The following is a 22,622-nucleotide window of genomic DNA, read 5'->3' as shown; positions in this document are numbered from 1 at the left end:
GATTGTGCTATTTCAGGAAATTCTATTAATAAAGTAAATTCAATAAAATCTTGTTTTCTAGTCAGTATTCCACAACAGCAAGACAGACATTTTCCTTAATAGAAAACAATATCTCTCATTCCTTGTGTTTCTCCTCTAGTCTATCCCCTTCACTTTGTTATTTGCATCGCTGATCTCATTTACTCACATATAGGCTCTCCAATATTTGGTATTCACTTCTGGGAGTGTTTTAAGTGGCAGCTGTATCCAAGACAACCCGCCTATTCATTTTCCCCAGTGTCCTGTCATTTATATAGGATGCAATATAATGTACTCATGGAATTCAAATGCTTGTCACACAGCAAGAAGTACCAAGAGAACATTCCAGCACATGTCTGTGCATGTGAGAGTGTTTCTGTTTATATTATACAGACAAAAAGCAAAAAACTGTTTGACTATTATGATATATCAGTGATCATTTTCTGCTTTAAACAGGACGGTTTCTTGGCTCGGATTAAAGTTCGAGATGTGTTAGATGTTGGGATGTTGTATTATACTAATGCAATCATTTTTTCTGGTACTGTATAAAGCAGTATATGTGAATTTTATTAATATTACAGAATGGAACACATTAAGTAGTGCAATGTTGAATTCAGTTCTTTTTCTCTCAATTCCATGAAAGTCTTCCAAAACACTTTATTCAAGGTTCAGAGTCCATTAATGAAAACCAGATTTACAGTTTTAGGTAAGACATAGTCACGCGATTCACAAGGTTTAAATTATTAAGAGCAGGATTCACCAAATGTAAAACATGAAACATATATTCTTTTTTATGTATTTTATGACTGTTAACAACATTTAAGTTTTGTTTGAGTCTCTCAGTGAACCGATCTGCTCCAACATATACAGTCTGTCTCTGACATGTGGTGTGGGTCTGACAGCATTTTAATCTGCCCCTCTTCTCTCTGTTTTTGTATAGTACTTTAAAGCCTTTATATCCATTTTGCCTAATTTATTTTTCAATTTTCCATCATTCTGAATGGAGGCACTTCAAGGCGGGTGCCAAAACTCTTGGCAGTCGTGCATCTGTCCATGCGCAGGAGAAAATAGCTGCTGTTTTAGTCCAGTAAAATAACACACCCTTTGTGCCTCCATCGTTCCCCAGAGAAACACAATATTCATCATCCCTCAAGACTTCCTAACGGAATTTTGCTGATTAATTTAAATAAATCTCACGATACCTTAATGAGTGGCGTCAGAGACAGAATTACACCTTGTTCACATATGTTTTTAAAATAATATCATGTACAATTTTTACACTTAAAATGCAAGACAATATACACACAAAGCACAAAAATACAAGGAAAATAAATACTATGAAAGATAAATAAGGAAATACATTTCAACAGTCTTTTTAAACAAAGAACATTTTAAGATGCTCCCCAACTTTGGGAGATTTTTCTTTTGTTCATCAGAAGAAAATTTGGGGACACTCTCTTGCCCTAAAAGGTTTGTTAAATATGCTTAACACAGTCCTCAAATAATCAGTTGGTTTTTAATATTAAAGTAAACACTTCTTCTTGACCCCACCTAATTCAGATCATTCTTGATTCGCTTAGCAACAGTCCTTCACATGATTCAGATAGTTCCTGTCACTTTTGCCAATTTTATGCACAACAAATGTATTTTTAAAAATCTTGCTGAGCCCAAACTTTTGAACAATCAATACTGATATACTTCTTTGTATTAACTGAAAGAAATGCAAGTTTATCAACATTTTTCTCTTCTCATCCCCGATCTTGCATGTATATTTTTGAGCTTGTTGCTTGACAATGCTGCCGCATACAGACAGCTCATTAGGTTTTGAAACAAAGCAAATCTGTTAACATGATGCCATGCATACTTGAATGTACTGTGAATATACTGTCTATTGCATGTTTTGTTGTATTCTTTTGTTTTGAGCAGTTTTGTAAACACCTGCGATTTGTTCTATGCGCTCCTTGGCTGTCTCTGTGCTGAACTCTGCATTTGGCTCCGGTTCTTCCGCCCCTTTCCTTTCTCCTTCTCTGCCCGTCCTCGGTGCCTGTGCCGGTCTGCTCTCTTTCTGTCTTGTTTGTTATGTTTGCGATTCCCTGAGTCCTTGTTGTTGTGACGCTGACTCAGTTCTTTGCAGTGTCGCTCCAGTTTCCCATGGTTGATCAATGCCATCACATCCTGGTACCATGGCTGAGAGGAGACAAATGTGGGGCTCCACACAATTAAACGAATAGTAACGGCTGTCCAGCGGAATCCATGTTCTTCTAGCTGACAGTGATAAACGCCACCGTGATTGAGCTCAGCCCGGGGAATGAGGATGCCCCTGTCAATGAAAACCAGCTGCTCCCCAGGTGTGACCTGAAAGACAGAAGGTTCAAATGTACAGACATCTCAATATTTGATCATGTTTTGAGTGTGCAGACATTAGTGTGAAGGTACCTTATGTTGCTCCAGGCTGTTCTCGCCTATGTCTTTAAACCAGGTGACTGTGGCATGGTGAGATTTGGCTAGGCACTCCAGGTAAGTGCTGTTACCCATGGCCACAACTAATGTCTTCTCCTCTGCCTCCACCTGAAGACCAGCTGAATAACAATAAATAGAATAAGAAAAAAAAATGCTGTGTTGCACATGAACACAGCATTTCTCACATAATAATATTTTACTACTACGTTTTTTAATGAATTAATTGATGGTCTATGTGCACATACACATGGCATTTCACACATAATAGTAATATTTTACTATTATTATTATTACAGTTTTAATTAATTGTTGGAATTTCTCATATATTATTATTATTATTATTATTGCACTTTTTGATTGTTGGTATGTGTGCACACAAGACATTTCACACATAATAGTAATATTTGATTATTTTTGTTGCTGAAAAAATTATTAATAATCTTTTATTTCTTCTTCTTATTATTATTATTATTAAAAACATTTTTTTTATTTATTGTGCATAACATGCCATTTCACATCATGGGCACTGCGCAATGCAGGTTTTTCTAAAGGCACAAATGGTAAAAGTTTATTCAACCTTTAGTAAGTTTCCTCCCAGATTTAAGCAGCAATGAATGAAATCAACATATAAATAAACACAAAAAATGACAGTACTGTCCAAAGCAGGATGTTTAGCAATTGAAAATTTCTGGTTGTCTGTGTGTCTTACCTCCCTGTCTGACACACTGGTTCAGCGGGTTGCCGTCATCATTAACCTGACGAATGTCTCTTCTGCAAATAAGGAAGAATGTTTCAGATCAGATTTATTTCAGATATACCAAATACCAACACGTTTCGGTTTGAGTGCATTGGAAACTGCTGATGAAATGGATTCTATCAAACAAGCTGTCCATACAAGTGTATCACCTGTGTGCAGTTGGCATGTAAGGGCTGCAAGAATGACCATCCCAGGTGCAGTATGGGTCTCTAGCAAGACAGCATTCAGCGCAGGCTTGGCCGTACAAATCGCAGTGGAACAGACCCAACTGAATCACACCCTCTGCTGATCCAGCAAACAGCCACTGCTGGAGACCAAACACACACACACACACATACTGATATCAGGCTGTGATCCTGTTTATTGCTTTTCTTCAGTAACCAAGAGCGCTGGGCCAGAAACACAGAGATCTAAATCACATTCTTATTTCCAGCTTATTACAGAGCTCTTTCCATCACAGTTCTTCAGGTTTCAGTGAGTGTTTCATGGAAAAAAATTGCAAAACAAATAACAATCATAGTTTTATTTTAAATATCTTCCACCCTCTTGCGTTGCCATGGTGACAAGATGGGAAGATTTATATAAAAGTGTGTCAGTGTATCTTACATTTATATTCATGTATGTTATATGTGCTTCCACTGATAAACATGGTACCTTTTTCTTGGACAGCGTCATGGCAGTGATTGGTGACTTGTTCTGTTGAGTGACAGGAGACGAGCAGTTAATGTTTCAAGTTCGAAAGGTCATCCCAATGAATCTGGAAGGTTAAGCTGCAGAAGTTTTACCTTAAAAACCTGCAGCTGTTCCAGAGTAATCTCCTGATTCTGTCCGTTGGCTTTAGGGAGGTGAATCACTTTCAGAACCAGGCCAGAATCTGAATGCACACATAAAATACACACAGTATTTAAAACGAACTAAATGGACATCAAATAATTTCCATAAAAGTTCAGCAAACCTACAGTTTACTTCAGTATTCACCACAAACACACACCTGTGCCAATGAACAGCACGTCATATTGACCATCCACCCCCTCCACTCTGTCCACAAGGAGGCGGGTCAGTTTATAATGCACGCCCACTTTGATGAGCAAAGGATGACCCGCAAGTGGTTTTACCACTTCCTGCATTAAAGGATGCGTGCGGCTAAAGAAGATGACATCATCAGGATATTCCCTGGTTGATTTGAACCCTCCATATGTGCTGCTGGGACACTGAATTGTGACAGGAAGTTCAGTATTATGGTCCAAAAATAATAATTTACATGATTTCTAGAATAACTTTTTTATACTGTACATTATACTGCTTTAATTCCTAATTGGATTTGAACACTCACTGTGCCGGGTCTGGGATAGGGAACTTTGCCTGTATACTCCGTCCACTTGTACTGTTGACCCTCCCTATGAAGGAAATTTCCTTTAAAAGCTCTAATAATGTCTTGCATTCTGTAAATGCACACAGCGGATCCATTCAAGACATTGCTGTTGAGAGAGGAAACAAACGCACATGAAAATAGAAACATGAATTATTAATTGATTGAGAGGTATAAACAGACAGCATCAACTAGCAATGAAGAGGACTAAATCACAATGTATGAAAACAATAGAATTAATCTTATTCGCTTCCCCTTCATGTTTTTGGCCAGACTTAAATCCAATTAAAACCAAACTCTAGTGGCACAAATAAAAGTGGCACTTCAGTCCTCAGCGAGGGTTAAAATGTCATCTGATCTGAATTGAATTTGGGTCTGCACTGAAAGCGACAGTCTTTATGAGTCTCTGGGAGATTTAACACTCAGTGGAACAGCTTAGCAGAGAGCAATAACACTGTCACTCTTTCCATGCAGCTTTTTCTATATCCATACGTCATTGTGCACTCCACCCTATGCAACCCTCCCCAAAACCTTAGGCAGACACACACACATTTTCAGAAACAAAGAAGAAGGCATATGCTGTTTGAGATGGCTTATGTAAAATTGGTTCAACTTCTAATGTGTTTTAAACATCATGCGTGCATTAATAATATCATCTTAGACCAGCTGGAAAGTATGACTCAGTAATGCTGTTATTTTATCCACAGCCTCAACCACATATGCACACACAGAGTTGTCATGATGTGCACATTGCACTTTTCCATACAATTAAAAAGTGAAGAGTGATCCATCAAGAGAGGGACCATCAAGCTTCAAAAATGACAAAAAAAATAAATAAATAAAAAACACAGTACCATTACAGAAGTAAACTTGACTTCTGAAGCCCACAATAGCTTTGTGTGCAGAAATGTAAGTTGTTGTTATTTACCGAAAATAATAATACATTTTTACAATTTGCATATTCAAATTTAATGACTCATGATTTATTACAAGTAACATGTGAACCAATTACATCAGCATCATTGACAACAAAAAGCTTTGAAGATTCATATTTGAATATACACTACCATGTAAAAGTCACCAAGCCTGCATTTATTTAATAAAAAATCAAATAAAACAGTCGTATTCTAAAATTTTTTTACAATTTACAATTAAAAATAAACTCTCTCTCACATACACACACACAATTTATTTATATATATCAAAGCTTAATTAATTACTATTTACCATTACTAGAAATCATTCTAATACTGATCAGATGTCATTTTTGATACTTGTGGAATAACATTAATGCAATACATCTTGTTTTTAAAGTTTCTAAATGTATTATTCATACATATCAACATAATAACAACTTGAATTTCTTGTCTTTTTGTAAATAGCCTTAGAACCATGAGATATAGCACATAAGACAAATATGATGGTGATTTTTGAAACTTTAGGAGATTGACAATCCCTAGCCACTTTTTTTTTTTTTTTTTTTTTTTTGGTTAGTTTTTTTTTTTTTAAAAAGAGCAACACCAGCATTCTACTAAACATACCTTCTTGTGTTTTTTTTCGTAAATAAAGTCATATGAGTTTGGAATGACTTAAATCAGAGTAAATTATGATTTCAACTATGATGCATGCATCCAAATGTGATTTATTACAGTCAAATGTTTAAAAATTGATACCAAGTCAGTGTGTAAGACTCACCTGGTTGTGGTGAATAGCCCATAGATAAGGGGATTCTTTTTTTCCTTTCCACGCTGAATAAAAATATCCTCTACAGAAAAACAGAAAACAAATTTTGAATTTTAAACATGCTTTGTATGCCTTTTAGTCAATGCTAATGATAACGATTGAGTGTGTATGGTTTCTGTTTTCATATCAAAGCTGTACAAACTCATGAAAACAATGTTTCTGTGGTCACACTCTCTTTCTCATTCAAAAATACACGTGTAACTCAGCATTTTTGTTGTTTCATTTCTGTTTCAACCATAGACTAAAAACCCATAGTTTTCTGAAAAAAGTTTTTGAAACCAAAAGTAGGCAGCGCTGGCTGTAAAACTTACCTATATAGACCAAAATTATTTTTTGAACCAGGCTGTAAACATGTTTTTTTCTGCTGTAAATTTGAGCATTTTAACACGGGGAGTCTATGGGATTGACTCCCTTTTGCAGCCAGCCTTTAGTGGCCAATTGATGAATTACAGTTTAAGTCACTTCCGTATGGGCTTCACAAGAGAGAGCAGGAGGTAACTGCTTGGTTTAAACACACACACACACACACACACACCTACTGTATATCTTCACAAAGAACTTGTGCCGTTGGGGGTAGGCTAGTTCATTTCTGCATTCCAGCCATGTCAGATATAATCAAACGCCTTATCATCTCAAACATGTACGATAAGATGGTGGTTCTCAAATTCAAATTTTACAATGGACAATATGTGATGGCCCAAAACAACATTTTTTTTTTTTTTTTTTTTTTACAATAAAAGTAAACAAAAATGTAACATGTAAATTACCAAATACTTAGGTTTAGGTCATAACTTATAAATTTAGCCAGGAAACATTAAACTGATCAAAACTGACAGGAAAGAAGTTTAAAGTTTTAGAAAAAATTCATAACTGTTTTCAACACTGATAATAAGAAATGTTACTTGAGCACCAAAACAGCATATTAGAATGATTTCGGAAAGATCTTATACTGTATTTTCAATCAAATAAATACAGCTTTGGTGAGCATAGAAGACTTTCTTCAAAAACATTCAAATATCTTAGCGACCCCGATCGAAAATGCAGTGGAGTTTGATCAGACACGCAGCCCTTGGCGACAATAAAAGATACGGGACACAATCCGTCAGTTAGAAACCACAGTCTTAAACATTCATGCTACCGCAGATACGCCCTTTGAAACATGAGATAGATTTACGGACTCTCACAAACTGTTAAAAACTGAGAACATAAACTAGATCAGAACTATAAAATGGGTAAAACATTAATTACACACCACTCTGGGCTAAATCCACCCATATAAACACAGATGCTCTGTTTTCCTCTCTTATTTTACACACAAACCAACAGAATCCTTTTAATTACGCATTCACACTCCCTCTTTCCTTCCGAATCCCATTACTATCCCTCAATTCTGCCCAACCCCTCCTCCTTCTGTTTCAGATTGTTTTCACTACCACCCCTTCCCTGGTTCTTCTTCTCTTTTGCTTTTGCGGGGACGCTTTAATTGTGTCAATTTCATCCAACAAAAGCTTTTGTTCTCTTTGAGGACAGATAGTTTTGTCTGCCCTTCACTTGTTGACACTTCTCTATCCTGCCCCTATCTGTCCCTATCCCTCCTAACCTCTAACTCTCCTCCCTCATCCTCATCCCGAGTTAGCCAGTAGATTATGTGCAAGGATGGGGGAGGATGCCACCGTGGACATGAAAATGCACACACACAGATACTGGCGGCCTTCAAAACATTCAGCAGACCACCAATACAAATAGCATAAGCACTGTCTGGCACACTCATTTAAGATACATTTATCATCATGTATAAAAAATGTAAAACATTCAGGGTGAATTAGTTCAATTTGTAACAAAACTTTTAGTCCGGGAATAAAATGTATATAACCATGAGAAAATAATCCCCAAAGTACTCAATAGGTGTTAAACATTACACTTTTTAGAGTCATAGAGAGGTATATAAATATCAGACCAGACACAACACAAATTCAGCTTAGCTTCCAAATTAGAGCCACAGAAACTGGCAGCATCACCTCCGCACACACACACACACACACACACACATACACACACACACACACAGACATTATCTAAACTCATTTACACCAGACCGTGACACATTCTGGAGTACTTTCAATCTTGCATACCAAAACACACTCCAGTCTTTTTTTTTTTTTTTCTTTAAAGACGTAAGCTTCATCTGTTCCATATTTCACAAGAACAGAATTCACATAATTCTAACTCTACTCTTCCAGCAACCTGGCAGTTCTCAACTCGTATCATAAGTCTACGCATGTTTCTTTATACAATCTTTAAACTCACAATTCCTGACAAACATTCACTGACTGCAGTGTGGTCTGGCCCATCAGAACTATAGCCACATGAGGGTCCCTGATGCAGGCGGAGATTGTGGGAGATGTAGTGGTTTAGCGGCCATGGAGCACAATGTAAACAAGACAGAGAAGAGAATTCTTATAGATTACCACCACAGGGCAAAAGTACAGTTAAAATGAGATATATATTAGCATTAGAGCATGTTTACATTGTAGAATCATCAGAAAATTTTTATGGCACAAGTTAAGATGAAAATGTTAAGCAATCAAAACAAAGCTGTTTTGCATGTTCTTAATACTTTAGTAGGCCGAGAAATAAGATACAGAATACAAGATTCTCTAAAACTTGAACATAGCTGGACATGCACTGATGAGAGTCTGTTCGGAGCCGCTTGCAGATTTGATGAAGTTGCAGTCAGATATGGAAGCCATTCTTGATACAAAGTTAATGCTGGCTGTGTTTTATATCGTATTTGGGTGGAATAGTTTAGGGGACATGCTATTTTCAGTGCAGTTGTCACCGATAACTGAGACGAACATTTCAGTATGTATACACTGTAATGTGTATACCTTACAGATATAATAAATGAATATGAGACTACAGTAAAACTTTGGTCAGATTGAGGATTTAAGAATTGTTTATTCTATGCGAGGATTTTGTTTACACAGACTGATTGATAAGAAACTGGTTTCTGTCTGAGTCTGTGTGTGGTGTGTGTGTACTGTATGTGTTTGTGTGTGAGTCTACTGATAAACCTTGTTCCATAAATCAGGGAAGTTTTGGCATATGACACACATGCACACACACACACACACACACACACACACACACAGACTCAACAGTATAAATTATATTCTAAAAAATGTACAAGTTTATCTCAATGCCTTAATTAATTTAAGAGTTTTGCTTAAACTTTGGGTAATCAAGTGGGAGTGAAATGTTTTTTTTGTGTGGCATTTATATGAAGTTGTTTTTATTACTCACGGAGTTTATCAAAGTGTGTCTGTATGCCGTCAGGTCCTGGTACTGAGCAAACAATTCGAGCTTTCTGAAAGGTGCTCCATTTATGAACCAAACTACGCTGACCACCAATATCATTCTAAAAAAGAAAGAAAGAGAGATAAACACATGGATGCAGTATCATAATATCAGTTTCCATCTAGTTTTCGCTAACAAAAACTACCATGATACCATTGTATAATATATATATACACCATGGAAGGTTTGCATATTTTTGGACATGTGCCATGATAATAACATGTTTTTTCTGCACATGTACTCTCTTAATACTATATATTTTTTTACATGTACTGTACGATACTAATATACATATTTTTTGGGATTTGTATGTAACTTTTTATTGTAATACAAATTAAGTATATAGGAACACACTATTAGATACCTTGCAGACGCGGGCGATTCTAGAATAGAGGACCTTCCCAGCAGTCCCCTCTGCCTCCTGGGCACGCTCAGTGAAGAACACGTAGACCTTATCATCCTCCTCGTTATCACTCTCTGACATCGCTGCAACATGTACAAATTCAGCGCCTGGAGAGAGCGCGAGAGACAAAAATACAGTTAACTAACACATACATCTGTTACTGTGTAAACAATATAAGCATCTTTAATTGCTGTCAACAACCTGACGTGTGTATTTTTGTATGTGTGAGTGTGTTAGAGCTAGCTCAGGAGTATGTGTGCTTGAACATGCACGTTTCACCTTGCAGCCACGTAGAGTCGTATTGTTCAGTACGAATCACATGTCGCTCCCCCAGACTACGGATAAAAGTGGTATCATGACTTAGAAAGTCAGATGAGACGCCAGCGTACAGCTCTCCGTCTGAACAAACATGCACAAAGATTTAGATCAGAGTTACACCGGCATGTTCTCACACAAACAGAAAAATGACACACAAACTATAAACCTGCAGTCTTACCTATGATGGCCGTAGCTGTTCTCTGGTGAGGGTCATAAGGACATTTCCCCTTCCCTGATTCTGTGTCCTCATACTGCAGCATTTGTTCCTCAGCCTGAAATTCCCATTACATTATTTACAGTTCAAATGATAGATTTTTGCCCATACATAATAATCCTTAAAGGATGTTTTGTTCTGTATGAAACTTTTTTTTTCATTAAGAATCTTTTTTTATTATTAGTTTAATAAAACATTTCGATATGTAAAAAAATATTTTATTCAAATTTTTTATTTTAGTTATTTTAATAAATTAACATTTAATTTAAATGTATTAGTAATTTATCTATTAGTAATATAATCCTCACAAAAGTGTATAATCTGACATTTCCTATTCTGTCACCTGCACAGCATACTATATTCTAAGTACACAAACACAACAGGAAGAGTTTATGTGAGAGAGGTGCATGTTGGGAAATGTAGTCCTTTACCCTGAGGAAGAGGTTGGTGGGGATGAAGGCACAGCGAGGGTTGAACGCTCCAGTCCCGCAGGCGTAAAGATGTGTTTGGTTATACAGCTCTAACACACGCAGGAAGTTTGCACAGTCCGTCTGTGACATGAAAAGGACACTAGTACAATGAGGTTTGTTATTAAACACTTCAAGAAAAGCTGTCTAAACAAGCCGTGTTTCATAAAATCATGTTTTACCTGCAGGTTTTTTCCAGCCATGATACAGTTCTGGATGCGGTCTGGACTTGCAGGCCAGTAAATCTGAAATACAGCACACGCACAGATGTGAATCTCATCTGGTGCACAAGTGTGTATAAAAGCTCCTCTTAGTCATATTAAATGTTGATGCTTATGCTGATTTCATCATGTATCATGTGAGGAATTACAGTTGGATGCCAACCTGGCATTACTCAGATGAAATCATAATGAATACACACGAAGTTATGTAGAAAAGCAGGGATGGCCTCACAAATACACTCCAACACACACACACACACACACACTTACTCACACAGACATCCACAAATACACTCACAGGGTCTAATTCATGCAACAAATGTTTGTTTGAAAGCCAATAATACATAAAGTTTGTTTTTCAACTTGTTGTTTTTTAGCCTGAGAAATATTTCACAAGATAAGAACCTACTAGTAAAAGCTTTCTTGTTTGATACTACAGTGTGTTTGGGTGAAATAAACTATTTAAAATTCTTGTTAGTTACTACCCTCAACTTGCTTTCTTCTGTACAATAAAAGTGAATGGTGACCAGTGACTGACTATAGCTCCAAAAATACCATAAAAGTACTATGACATCAGTTCATGTGATTTATATATGACTGTCTTTTAAAGAATTGGATGCAATGTGATAGTTTTGTGTGGAAAAACAAAGTTGTTTATGATGGTTTTATGGTGACTTTTTTACATTTTCGGAGCTTGACAGCCCATGGTAACCATTCACTTTCATTGTATGCAGAAAAGCAGCATTAACGTTTTGTTAAGCTTCCTCTTTTTTGTTACACATAAAAAAGACAGTATTTAATGACAGAATTGTACTTTATGTGTAAATTGTCCCTTATTTAAGAATATGTAATATATATATATATATATATATATATATTGTCACGGTTGGTTTTGGGAAAACACAAAGAGAGGGTAGATCCAAATGCAGGTGAGGGTTTTATTTAAACAGAGGGGTAAATACAAAATAAACAGTCATGAGAGACAAACCAAACAAAAAGGGAACCGGATGAAACGGGGAACTCGGAAGAACGAGAAGGTAGAGGAAGTCTGGGGAAACGAGAGAATGAGACACATAGGGTAAGGCAAAGCAAGACTGACGGACCTGAAACGCAATGACATCAAACAAGGACTCCGTAACATAGACGAAGACAGACTGGGTATTTATACACAGAAGGATAATTGGGAAACAGGAGACAGGTGGGGTGAACAATCAATCACGTAACAAGGAGGAAGGTGACCATATAAGGGAACAGGAAGTGATCTGGGACAGACACCGTGAGAAGGAGGACATCTAGTGGAACCCCGGGGAACAACAACCCAGACACTGTGACAGTACCCCCCCTCTACGGAGCGGCTACCAGACGCTCCAAGACAAAACATGACACAGAGACCAGGAGGGAGGCGGACAGGTGGAGGCTCAGGGGGAGGGACGGAGGGCCAGAAAAGGAACACATGGGGGACAAACACCAGAAATGATACCTAAAACCGGGAGACCAGGAGGGAGGAGGACCGGAGGAGGTACAGGGGGAGGGACGGAGGGCCAGACTAAACTAAAGAGAACAGACAGAAACAGAACTCAAAACATAAGTCCATGAAGGACATGTTGAGGCGTCCACCAGGACGGAGCAGATGACCACCACAGCCGTGTGGTCAAGGCCAGAGTCCCCCAGGGTGGAGCGGACGACCTCCACGGCCTTGTGGTCACCGCCTCGGGAACTGTAACGGACACCGCCTCGGGAACCGTCTCGGGCACCGCATCGGGCACCGCATCGGGCACCGCCTCGGGAACAGCATCGGGCACCGCCTCGGGAACTGCATCGGGCACCGCCTCGGGAACTGCATCGGGCCCCGCCTCGGGAACTGCATCGGGCTCCGCCTCGGGAACAGCGTCGGGCACCGCCTCGGAGACAGCGTCGGGCACCGCCTCGGCCTCCGGAACATTAGCGGGCCCCGCATCGGGAACGGCCTCGGCCACGGCCTCGGCCTCCGGAACAGCAGCGGGCACCGCATCGGGAACAGCATCGGGCCCCGCCTCGGGAACTGCCTCGGGAGCCGCCTCGGGAACAACCTCGGGCACCGCCTCGGGAACAGCATCGGGCACCGCCTCGGGAACTGCATCGGGCCCCGCCTCGGGAACTGCCTCGGGAGCCGCCTCGGGAACTGCATCGGGCTCCGCCTCGGGAACTGCATCGGGCACCGCCTCGGGAACTGCATCGGGCACCGCCTCGGGAACTGCATCGGGCTCCGCCTCGGGAACTGCATCGGGAACAGCATCGGGCACCGCCTCGGGAACTGTATCGGGCTCCGCCTCGGGAACTGCATCGGGCTCCGCCTCGGGAACTGCATCGGGCACCGCCTCGGGAACTGCATCGGGCACCGCCTCGGGAACTGCATCGGACACCGCCTCGGGAACTGCATCGGGAACTGCCTCGGGCTCCGCCTCGGGAACTGCATCGGGCACCGCCTCGGGAACTGCATCGGGCACCGCCTCGGGAACTGCATCGGGCTCCGCCTCGGGAACTGCATCGGGCACCGCCTCGGGAACTGCATCGGGCACCGCCTCGGGAACAGCATCGGGCTCCGCCTCGGGAACAGCATCGGGCACCGCCTTGGAGACAGCATCGGGCACCGCCTCGGCCTCCGGAACATTAGCGGGCCCCGCATCGGGAACGGCCTCGGCCACGGCCTCCGGAACAGCAGCGGGCACCGCATCGGGAACAGCATCGGGCTCCGCCTCGGGAACAGCATCGGGCACCGCCTCGGGAACAGCATCGGGTACCGCCTCGGAGACTGCATCGGGTACCGCCTCGGCCTCCGGAACATTAGCGGGCACCGCATCGGGAACGGCCTCGGCCATGGCCTCGGCCTCCGGAACAGTAGCGGGCACCGCATCGGGAACAGCCTCGGCCACCACCTCCGGAACAGCAGCGGACACCGCATCGGGAATGGCCTCATGGACGGCAGCGGCCCGCTCGGGAACGTTCTCCGGGTCCTGAGGAACAGTAGCTGCCTGTCTCCTCCTCCGCCCTCTACGATGGAGAGTCGGTGGCGTTGAGTCGGCCATCTTGTGCTGTGGTGCTGGGCTGGCGGCCATCTTGGGCTGTGACGCTAGGTTGGCGGCCATCTTGGGCTGTGGGGCTGGGCTGGTGGCCATTTTGGGTTGTGGGGCTGGGCTGGCGACCATCCTGTGCTGTGGGGTTGGGGTGGCGGCCATCTTGTGCTGTGGGGCTGAGCTGGCAGCCTTGTCTGGAAACTCTGGTGTGGTTGTTGCATCCCACTGGGCACGATGGTGCAGGTAATTGGTAAACCCCCAAAAGTCCAGGATCTCTAACCCCTTCATCTCCCATTGAGGTAAAGGATCATCCAGGCAATTATTAAACAAATCCTTTAGTGCTGCATCATTGTAACCTAACCCGACTGCCATAGTCCAAAACAATTGCGCCAGGCCACCCACCTCACTTCCCTCTTGATGAAGGGTGATTAAGTTCCGGAATCTCCCCCTCCGTTCCTCCATGGTGGCTGGGGAACCGATTCGAAATCTCACACCGCTGGATCTAGGCATGACGGAGTCCTTCTGTCACGGTTGGTTTTGGGAAAACACAAAGAGAGGGTAGATCCAAATGCAGGTGAGGGTTTTATTTAAACAGAGGGGTAAATACAAAATAAACAGTCATGAGAGACAAACCAAACAAAAAGGGAACCGGATGAAACGGGGAACTCGGAAGAACGAGAAGGTAGAGGAAGTCTGGGGAAACGAGAGAATGAGACACATAGGGTAAGGCAAAGCAAGACTGACGGACCTGAAACGCAATGACATCAAACAAGGACTCCGTAACATAGACGAAGACAGACTGGGTATTTATACACAGAAGGATAATTGGGAAACAGGAGACAGGTGGGGTGAACAATCAATCACGTAACAAGGAGGAAGGTGACCATATAAGGGAACAGGAAGTGATCTGGGACAGACACCGTGAGAAGGAGGACATCTAGTGGAACCCCGGGGAACAACAACCCAGACACTGTGACATATATATATATATATATATATATATGCGCATGCATGTTTGGGCGCGTACATACCTTGCAAGGGGTTTGAGTAATATCATCCAGGCTGGTGGACAGTAGATGGTCTTTCATACCAATGTAAAGACGACGGCCGTCTTCATCCGGCAGCAGAGAGTTCAGATCACCAGCAGACACAGAGAGAGATTTGAGCCTGCCGCTCCGCATCAGCTCTAAGAAAGAGAGAGAGGGATAGAGAGAACATGAACAGATTATTTCATATTTCATATATTTCTGTTATGACTATAGACCAGTGGTTCCCAACCTTTTTCAACTCGCGGCCCACACAACCAAACACATATGTTTGCGCGGCCCACTTCAAAAAAATTAACTGACCCCGCTATTGTTGGATTAATAACTTAGTACTCAGAAGCTAGATTTTAAACTATATTTATTGAATAAACTAGGGCTGTGCGATATGGACAAAAAAAAAAAAAAAACTATCGCGATTTTTTTGATCAATTTTGCAATTGTGCTTTTACAGTCATAAATGCATTCAGGATTAATTTGAAACATATTTCCAAAAGAAAACCATTCAGAGCTTTATCAACAAGTTGTAACATCTCTAGAACAGACATAAGTCAAAATTATCACTATAGTGAAGATGTAAAAAAATTTATAGACTTGTGGCAAAAAAAAAAAAAAAAATCCTGTATACAGGGACATTTTTTTCTTTTTTGCCATGCATTGTTCATAGAGCTCATTAATTGTAGCGGTGCCTCAGGTGTTTGCAGTGTGTATACAGTATGTGTATGCGGTCAGCATATAACGCGAAAGCACATTAAAATAATGCACGAGTGCGAATCTCTCTGTTCGCAGCAGATTTCCTTTGCTCTGTCACAAAACCGGTCGTGCTTGCTCAGATACACGCTGCTTTGCGAGGAGAGAGTGTGCACACTTAAAACGTGTCTCCTCTCACTTAAACTGCATCCTGTTCACTTCACTCTATGCTCATGTGTTAGACATGAATTATTTTCGCACGTTTTATTTCTAGCCTTTTACCGCAGTGAGAACGCTCTAATCCGTCAACATTGGCTCAGAAAAAAGGCGCATCACAGACAGTGTGTGAACCTGGAGTTAGGCATATGCGCACGCTCAAACCGTGATTTTAGGATGTTTTCTTTTAATCGCACAGCCCTAGAATGGACTGGAAATGAACAGAAAATAATTGGCGGCCCACCTGGACCACAGGTTGAAAACCACTGCTATAGACCATGCGGCTGAGTTTTACATATATGCAGCATTGCTGTTTTCCATCACAAATCTTTTATTTCTGACAGGCCAATAAGGAAAACGCAATTCAGATTTACTGTTTTTGTAGGAAAAACCTGTGAAAGAGGGTTTCTTTCTTCCATGCAACAGAGGGAATTTCAGAAGAATATCCTGGTCAGTTTTTCCAATTTTATTACAATAAATAAAAAAATTACCATATCATAAAATGGTCTACAACTTGTGATCTATGTCCCAAGTCTTCTGAAGTCATAAGATAGTTTTGTTGGAGGAACAGACTGAATATGAAATAATTGAAAACTCAATGGCACAATGATCCAGATCCATTAGTTAAAAGCCCACTGGAGGAGAAGAGTATCAGAGAATCAACATCACTTTCTTACACAAAGCAGTCATATGACTTGGAATATAGTGAACCATTCAGATGTACTATTTCACAAGGCTCCAGAAGCAACTAGTATTGTTCAAAACATCTCTTTTGTACTCCATGGAAGACAGAAAGCCAAGCCACTGGTTTGGAATAACATGAGGGTGAGTAAATGATGATAGAATGTTTATTTTTGTGGATTAACTATTTCTAAAAATACATTTAAAGCTGTCCAGAGTAACACTGTATTCTGTACTTTTCCTTAAGACAATGAACTCATAAAAACTCATATGTGGACCAGACAGACTGACCATTGTGCAGAATAACCTGTTCAAAAATGTGAACAGTCGAGACAGACAGAGATAAAATAACCCATGAGATGAATGGAATAGACAAGAAGATTGAAAACATGCCATGAGAATCATAGGAAACGAATTAAATGCAGTGAGAGTGCAGCAGATAATATTATAAAACAGAAAAAATCCAATGCAGATATATCACGGTAATTGTTCTATAAATTTACATGTGTATGACTCCTTTCAAATATTCTCTCACTCACCCACACACACTAAAAAAATTCAGCTGTCACGAGGGACATGCACACAATCTGTCACAGCCTGAAACCTCACACATGCATTTCTGGCACTTTCTTAGTGGCACCATTGCACCCTTTCTTGGGGGCAGTTGCTGTGGTAACAAGGGTGTGTGTGTGTGTGTGTGTGTGTGTGTGTGCGTGCGCTCAGATCACTCAGATGGATTACAGGCTGGTATTCCACCTGTCTCAAGTGTGTTTAACAGGAAGGGAGGGAGTTTTCATAGGTGGTCTAGAATCTGGTAGCCCCAGACTGTAATCAGTCTGACTCATGACCTTTTAAGCCATAAACTAAATTAGACAAACAGTGAGACATTCTGATGGCCTTAAACAATTAGAACAACTACAACTGTCATTGTTCTCTCTTACACACACACACACACACACACACATGATTATGAACACAGTGAGTCAGAGACCATTCTATCCATCATTCTATGACCAGGGTATATTTAGCAACATACAGGCCTAGTGCTGTATATTTAACCACACACAAGCTGTGAGTGCATATCTGAACATTAGATTACCACAGTCATGAGAGAGATGGATGTGGGATTACACGATTAGTGCAAATATGTAGCGTGTGATACAGCTAAGAAACATTATACATATACATCTACAGGAGGACAGGCTTGCCTTAACAGCACAATATTATATATTGTGTTGTTGCTATAGGACCAATACATATATATATATATTGCAATCTTCATTGGGATTTACTATTTCAGGGTCTGCGTGATAGTGTCCAGAGCTTCCTGTTCTGTTGGTGTCAGAAATAAAATTTTACCTGATCTGTGAATGTGAGCTACCAAAAATAAAAAATAAAAAAAAATTAATAAAAAACCTTTTAATGAATAATTAACAGAGATCTCATTTAAATCAGTCTGAAACACTGTCTTGCAGAGTGATGTTAACTAAAACTATTCAAAATCATTTTCGTTATATAAAGCTGAAATAAAAATAAAAATAAATATTAGATACAAAAGTAAAAAAAAGAAAATGAGATATTACCTGTGCATATAACTAAAATTAATAAGTTAAAGTATGCAAAAAATAAAAAAATAAATAAAAAAAAGTTGGAACTGAAAAATGTAACTTATTCCAACGAAATCTAAATGGGCATCAAATCGAGAGCTTGTGAATCGTAAGTGAATTGTGAAATTTGATTCAAAAATCTGTTCACAAGCAAACACCTCTTATACAATAAGTGTGGACTGAAGTATGTTAGGGTGTGTTGGCCACAACTTCTCCCATATGCTACTGGCCGACAAGAGCAAACAGTACACACTTCCTGTGCAAATTGAGTTATCGGCTATTACTGCTCAATCCACCAGCTGGCATGTTCATATGTGTGTGGTAGAAATGTTAACAGGTGTGGGGGAACACAAGGCCCAGAGATCATGCATAAACACACAGACAGCTAAAATAAACTGGGCGAACACACACTGCTGTGTTCTGGAATTTCTCAACTCTCCGTCGGTTAGATATACTAAGCATGACCTATGACCTGGGCTGAATATGAGTATATATCATAATTATAGCACTCAAATGCACACAGATACAAATGCTTGCCAGAGCTTATACTTCATTGATTGATGCTGTTGGTTATAATCACCAGGCCAATCAACTGCAAAGTAACCAATCAAAACAGACCAACTGGAAAATACATTTTTTTATAGAACAGCTGGACATATTACTGGATATATGATTTCGCTTTTATCCAGTAGCACAAAATCTCAGTATGTGTGTATGTGCTACTTAAGAGCTGTCATTTATCATCTCATCAGGGAAATCAAGCCAAAATTAGCTCGATAATAATCAACCACCAGCCGTTCCCTTACACAAACACACACTTATGCTCTACCCTTTGGGAGTCTGCGTGAATGAAAGGCTAATTGGGTAATTAAGAGATCCACATAAACACAACTCGCGCATTCATGCAGATTGACATGGATTTATTAAGATATGTTTTACCCCTAATATTTCTAAAAGCATTTCACACACAATAAACACATACACACACTCTCTCTCTTCATCTGTCTTCTCTCACATTGACTCTCAGTCATCACTGATATACAGAATTTGTGCTGTATCTGTGCAGGGTTTTCTAGGTCATGGAGAAAGATACAACCAGTTTCAGTCTACACAACATGATGTTCCCCTGTCGAACCACGACTGATTATAGATGGCATTAGGGTAATTGGGTTTCAAAGCGAGAAAGAGTTTGGGTGTGGAGCACAGAAAGACTGGATATTTATAATATTTATATTATATAAAACCGGAAATCTTCTACATAGTGGGAAGAATAGCTTAAAAAAACTACATAAGGATATCAGGATTAAAATATTAAATGTAATATTAAATGTAAAAGTGTTGCACTATAAACTATGCAGACCAACATTAATTAAATTATTTATGGTAACATAGTACTGCATAGTGCATGTTTTGAATGACCTTCTTAATTATTTTTAAATTATATAGTATTTACTTTATAAAAATTGTTATCTGTATGCACCGGGGGTCTGAGAGTAACGCAATTTCGATTCTCTGTATGTATGCACTGTACATGTGGAAGAATTTAACATAAAGCAGACTTGACTAACTTGACTTGACATAATATGAATTATTATTATTTTATAATGACAATTATTAATATTATTTAAATGCCAATAAAATGCCAATATCTCAACAGAAAAGTCAATAGAAAGTCAGTTGCCTCACCTGAGTGTTGGAAGAGCAGTCGTGGTTGAGATGGTCTCCATGCATCCGTTAGAAGTGCTGCCAGTGAAATTAAGCAGAAGAGAGCCAGCATCCTCTTCATGGCTGTCCGACACACACACACACACACACACACTCACTCATGCGGTTCTAGTATGGAGTAAACACACACTCTCTCTGTGTGCACTGTTCAGAAATATCACACACACAAATGGTTTCTAGTTAATGTCAGCATCAGCGCGCATGTGTGTGTGTGCGCAGTGCAGTACAGTGTAATACAGTATAATCCTGCTCAGGTCAGTGTTGCAGCAAAATCCTCTCTTGGTCTGTTTTCTATGTTTATAATATTTCCCGGCTGAATTTCTCTTCTTCTGCTCCGTTCTCTGTTTTGTTCACTCTGTTATTGTCTTTCCCTTTTCATCTCTCTGCATCTTTTAACTCTTTATTAACTCTCTCTCTCTCTCTCACTCCTTCAGTCGTCTCTTATCATTTACTCCTTTCTTTCAAACACTCCCCTGCTGGAGGGAACTGTCCCAGTTGTGCCCAGCCTTCTCTCACTCTGTCTTTCTTTCTATCCATCTCTCCCTCCCTCCCTTCTCCCTCCTTCTCTGTGTATATATTTTTTAAAGAATAAGACAGCTGCTGAAAGTGACTCTCTCTTGGGCTTCTTTTGCTTAATGGATGTTTTAATCTCATGTTGGTTTTCTCTCTTTTCATCTCTCACATTCACTGCCTTGTTTTTGTGGACACACACTCAACACACTCCAATTCAATCTAACAGCATCAGAATTAATGGTATCTGAATCAGGTCACATAAACAATTATTAAAAGATCAAAAGAATAAGAAAGAGAGAGAGTGAAAACACTTATGGCCATGGCAGACTTATCCGCACTCTCTCTCTCTCTCTCTGACACACACGCACACACACACACACACACACACACACACACACACACACAAACTCTGGGAGATCATAGTTCTTTGCTGTATGACAAAATTTCACGGATATCGAGACATCTGTTTGGATTTAACGCCCTCTAGCGACTAAACGATGATGATTTTTTTTTTTTTAATATAGCACCCCTCATTACAAGTCAAATTAAGACAATTATCAAATCACTTTATATTAAAGTGCACACAGAGCAACATCCCACAAACAGAGCAACAATTTTACAATATTAGTTGATATATTTTATTTTATAAAGACCTTGTTAGCTTACAGAAATGTATTTATTTTGCTAAAATACATCAGCTACCAATGTTTTCTTGCTTTTCTACCTCAGCAGCTTCTATCCAAAGTGTCGAATTATTACCTTTTATTTAGCATGGAAGTATTGCCAAGGTATTTAAAATAACTATTACAGGTGCATCTCAATAAATTAGAATGTCATGGAAAAGTTCATTAATTTCAGTAATTCAACTCAAATTGTGAAACTTGTGTATGAAATAAATCAAATTCAATCTCAACAAATTAGAATACTTCATAAGACCAATAAAAACATTTTTAGTGAATTGTTGGCCTTCTGGAAAGTATGTTAATTTACTATACATGTCCTCAATATTGGTAGGGGCTTCTTTTGCTTTAATTACTGTCTCAGTTCAGTGTGGCATGGAGGTAATCAGTTTGTGGCACTGAGGTGAGTATGGAAGCCCAGGTTTCTTTGACAGTGGCCTTCAGCTCATCTGCATTTTTTGGTCTCTTGTTTCTCATTTTCCTCTTGACAATATCCCATAGATTCTCGATGGGGTTCAGGTCTGGTGAGTTTGCCTGCCAGTCATGCACACCAGCACTATGGTCATTTAACCAACTTTTGGTTCTTTTGGCAGGTGACAAATCCTGTTGAAAAATTAAATCAGCATCTTCACAGTTTTATTTTCTTAGTGTCCCATAAAGAAAAAGGGTCAGCATCACAATACGGCAGGATTGAGCGGTGTCTATCATTTAAATGAGAATGCCACTAAATACAAAGTACAAGCTAATATATTTAATTTAATATCAAAAGTTGCGAGCATTAACAGTTTAATACTACAGTTTTAAATCGATTTTAGAGTTGAAATTAGAAGTAGAATTATGATGACTGGCCACCAGGTGTCGATGTTGTTTCAATCTAGTTTCTGAGATTTTAACTGTTAAAAAGTTTTTTTTCACAGTGTTATTTACAGTGTAGATATTGTAAGCATCATACAGTATAATCACACAAACAAACAAACAAACAAACAAACAAAAATCTATATGCAGACTTACATACATTGTGGGTAGAAATGATTGTTTCATGTCTCAGTGGAACACCGGTCTATGAAATGAAAGTGAAGGTGCTCTT

The 22,622-nt window shown here is 39.8% G+C and overlaps 1 protein-coding gene across 2 annotated transcripts; it reads right to left on the bottom strand.

The window, feature by feature from the left end:
• Positions 1-1,667: 1,667 nt before the first annotated feature.
• Positions 1,668-20,857, bottom strand: LOC113093959 (semaphorin-3ab). 2 transcript variants are annotated; one of them, XM_026259576.1, is made up of 17 exons: positions 20,304-20,857; positions 15,412-15,566; positions 11,289-11,351; positions 11,071-11,190; positions 10,604-10,697; positions 10,387-10,506; positions 10,069-10,214; positions 9,651-9,765; positions 6,300-6,369; positions 4,569-4,713; positions 4,227-4,446; positions 4,021-4,109; positions 3,890-3,931; positions 3,385-3,539; positions 3,188-3,249; positions 2,455-2,597; positions 1,668-2,373 (listed from the first exon to the last, which is right to left on the bottom strand). In XM_026259576.1, exons 1-17 carry the CDS (start codon positions 20,401-20,403, stop codon positions 1,969-1,971), a joined length of 2,244 nt encoding a protein of 747 aa, XP_026115361.1. In that variant the 5' UTR covers positions 20,404-20,857; the 3' UTR covers positions 1,668-1,968. The 2 variants fall into 2 exon arrangements, with proteins under 2 accessions (XP_026115361.1, XP_026115360.1); XM_026259575.1 differs by having other exon boundaries at positions 3,385-3,542; positions 20,304-20,856.
• Between the last annotated feature and the right edge of the window lie 1,765 nt (positions 20,858-22,622).

Source organism: Carassius auratus, unplaced genomic scaffold, assembly GCF_003368295.1.
Source record: "Carassius auratus strain Wakin unplaced genomic scaffold, ASM336829v1 scaf_tig00215205, whole genome shotgun sequence".
Taxonomy (NCBI): domain Eukaryota; kingdom Metazoa; phylum Chordata; class Actinopteri; order Cypriniformes; family Cyprinidae; genus Carassius; species Carassius auratus.
The sequence above is the reverse complement of the archived record's forward strand: the minus strand, read 5'-3'. Positions and strand labels throughout refer to the sequence as shown.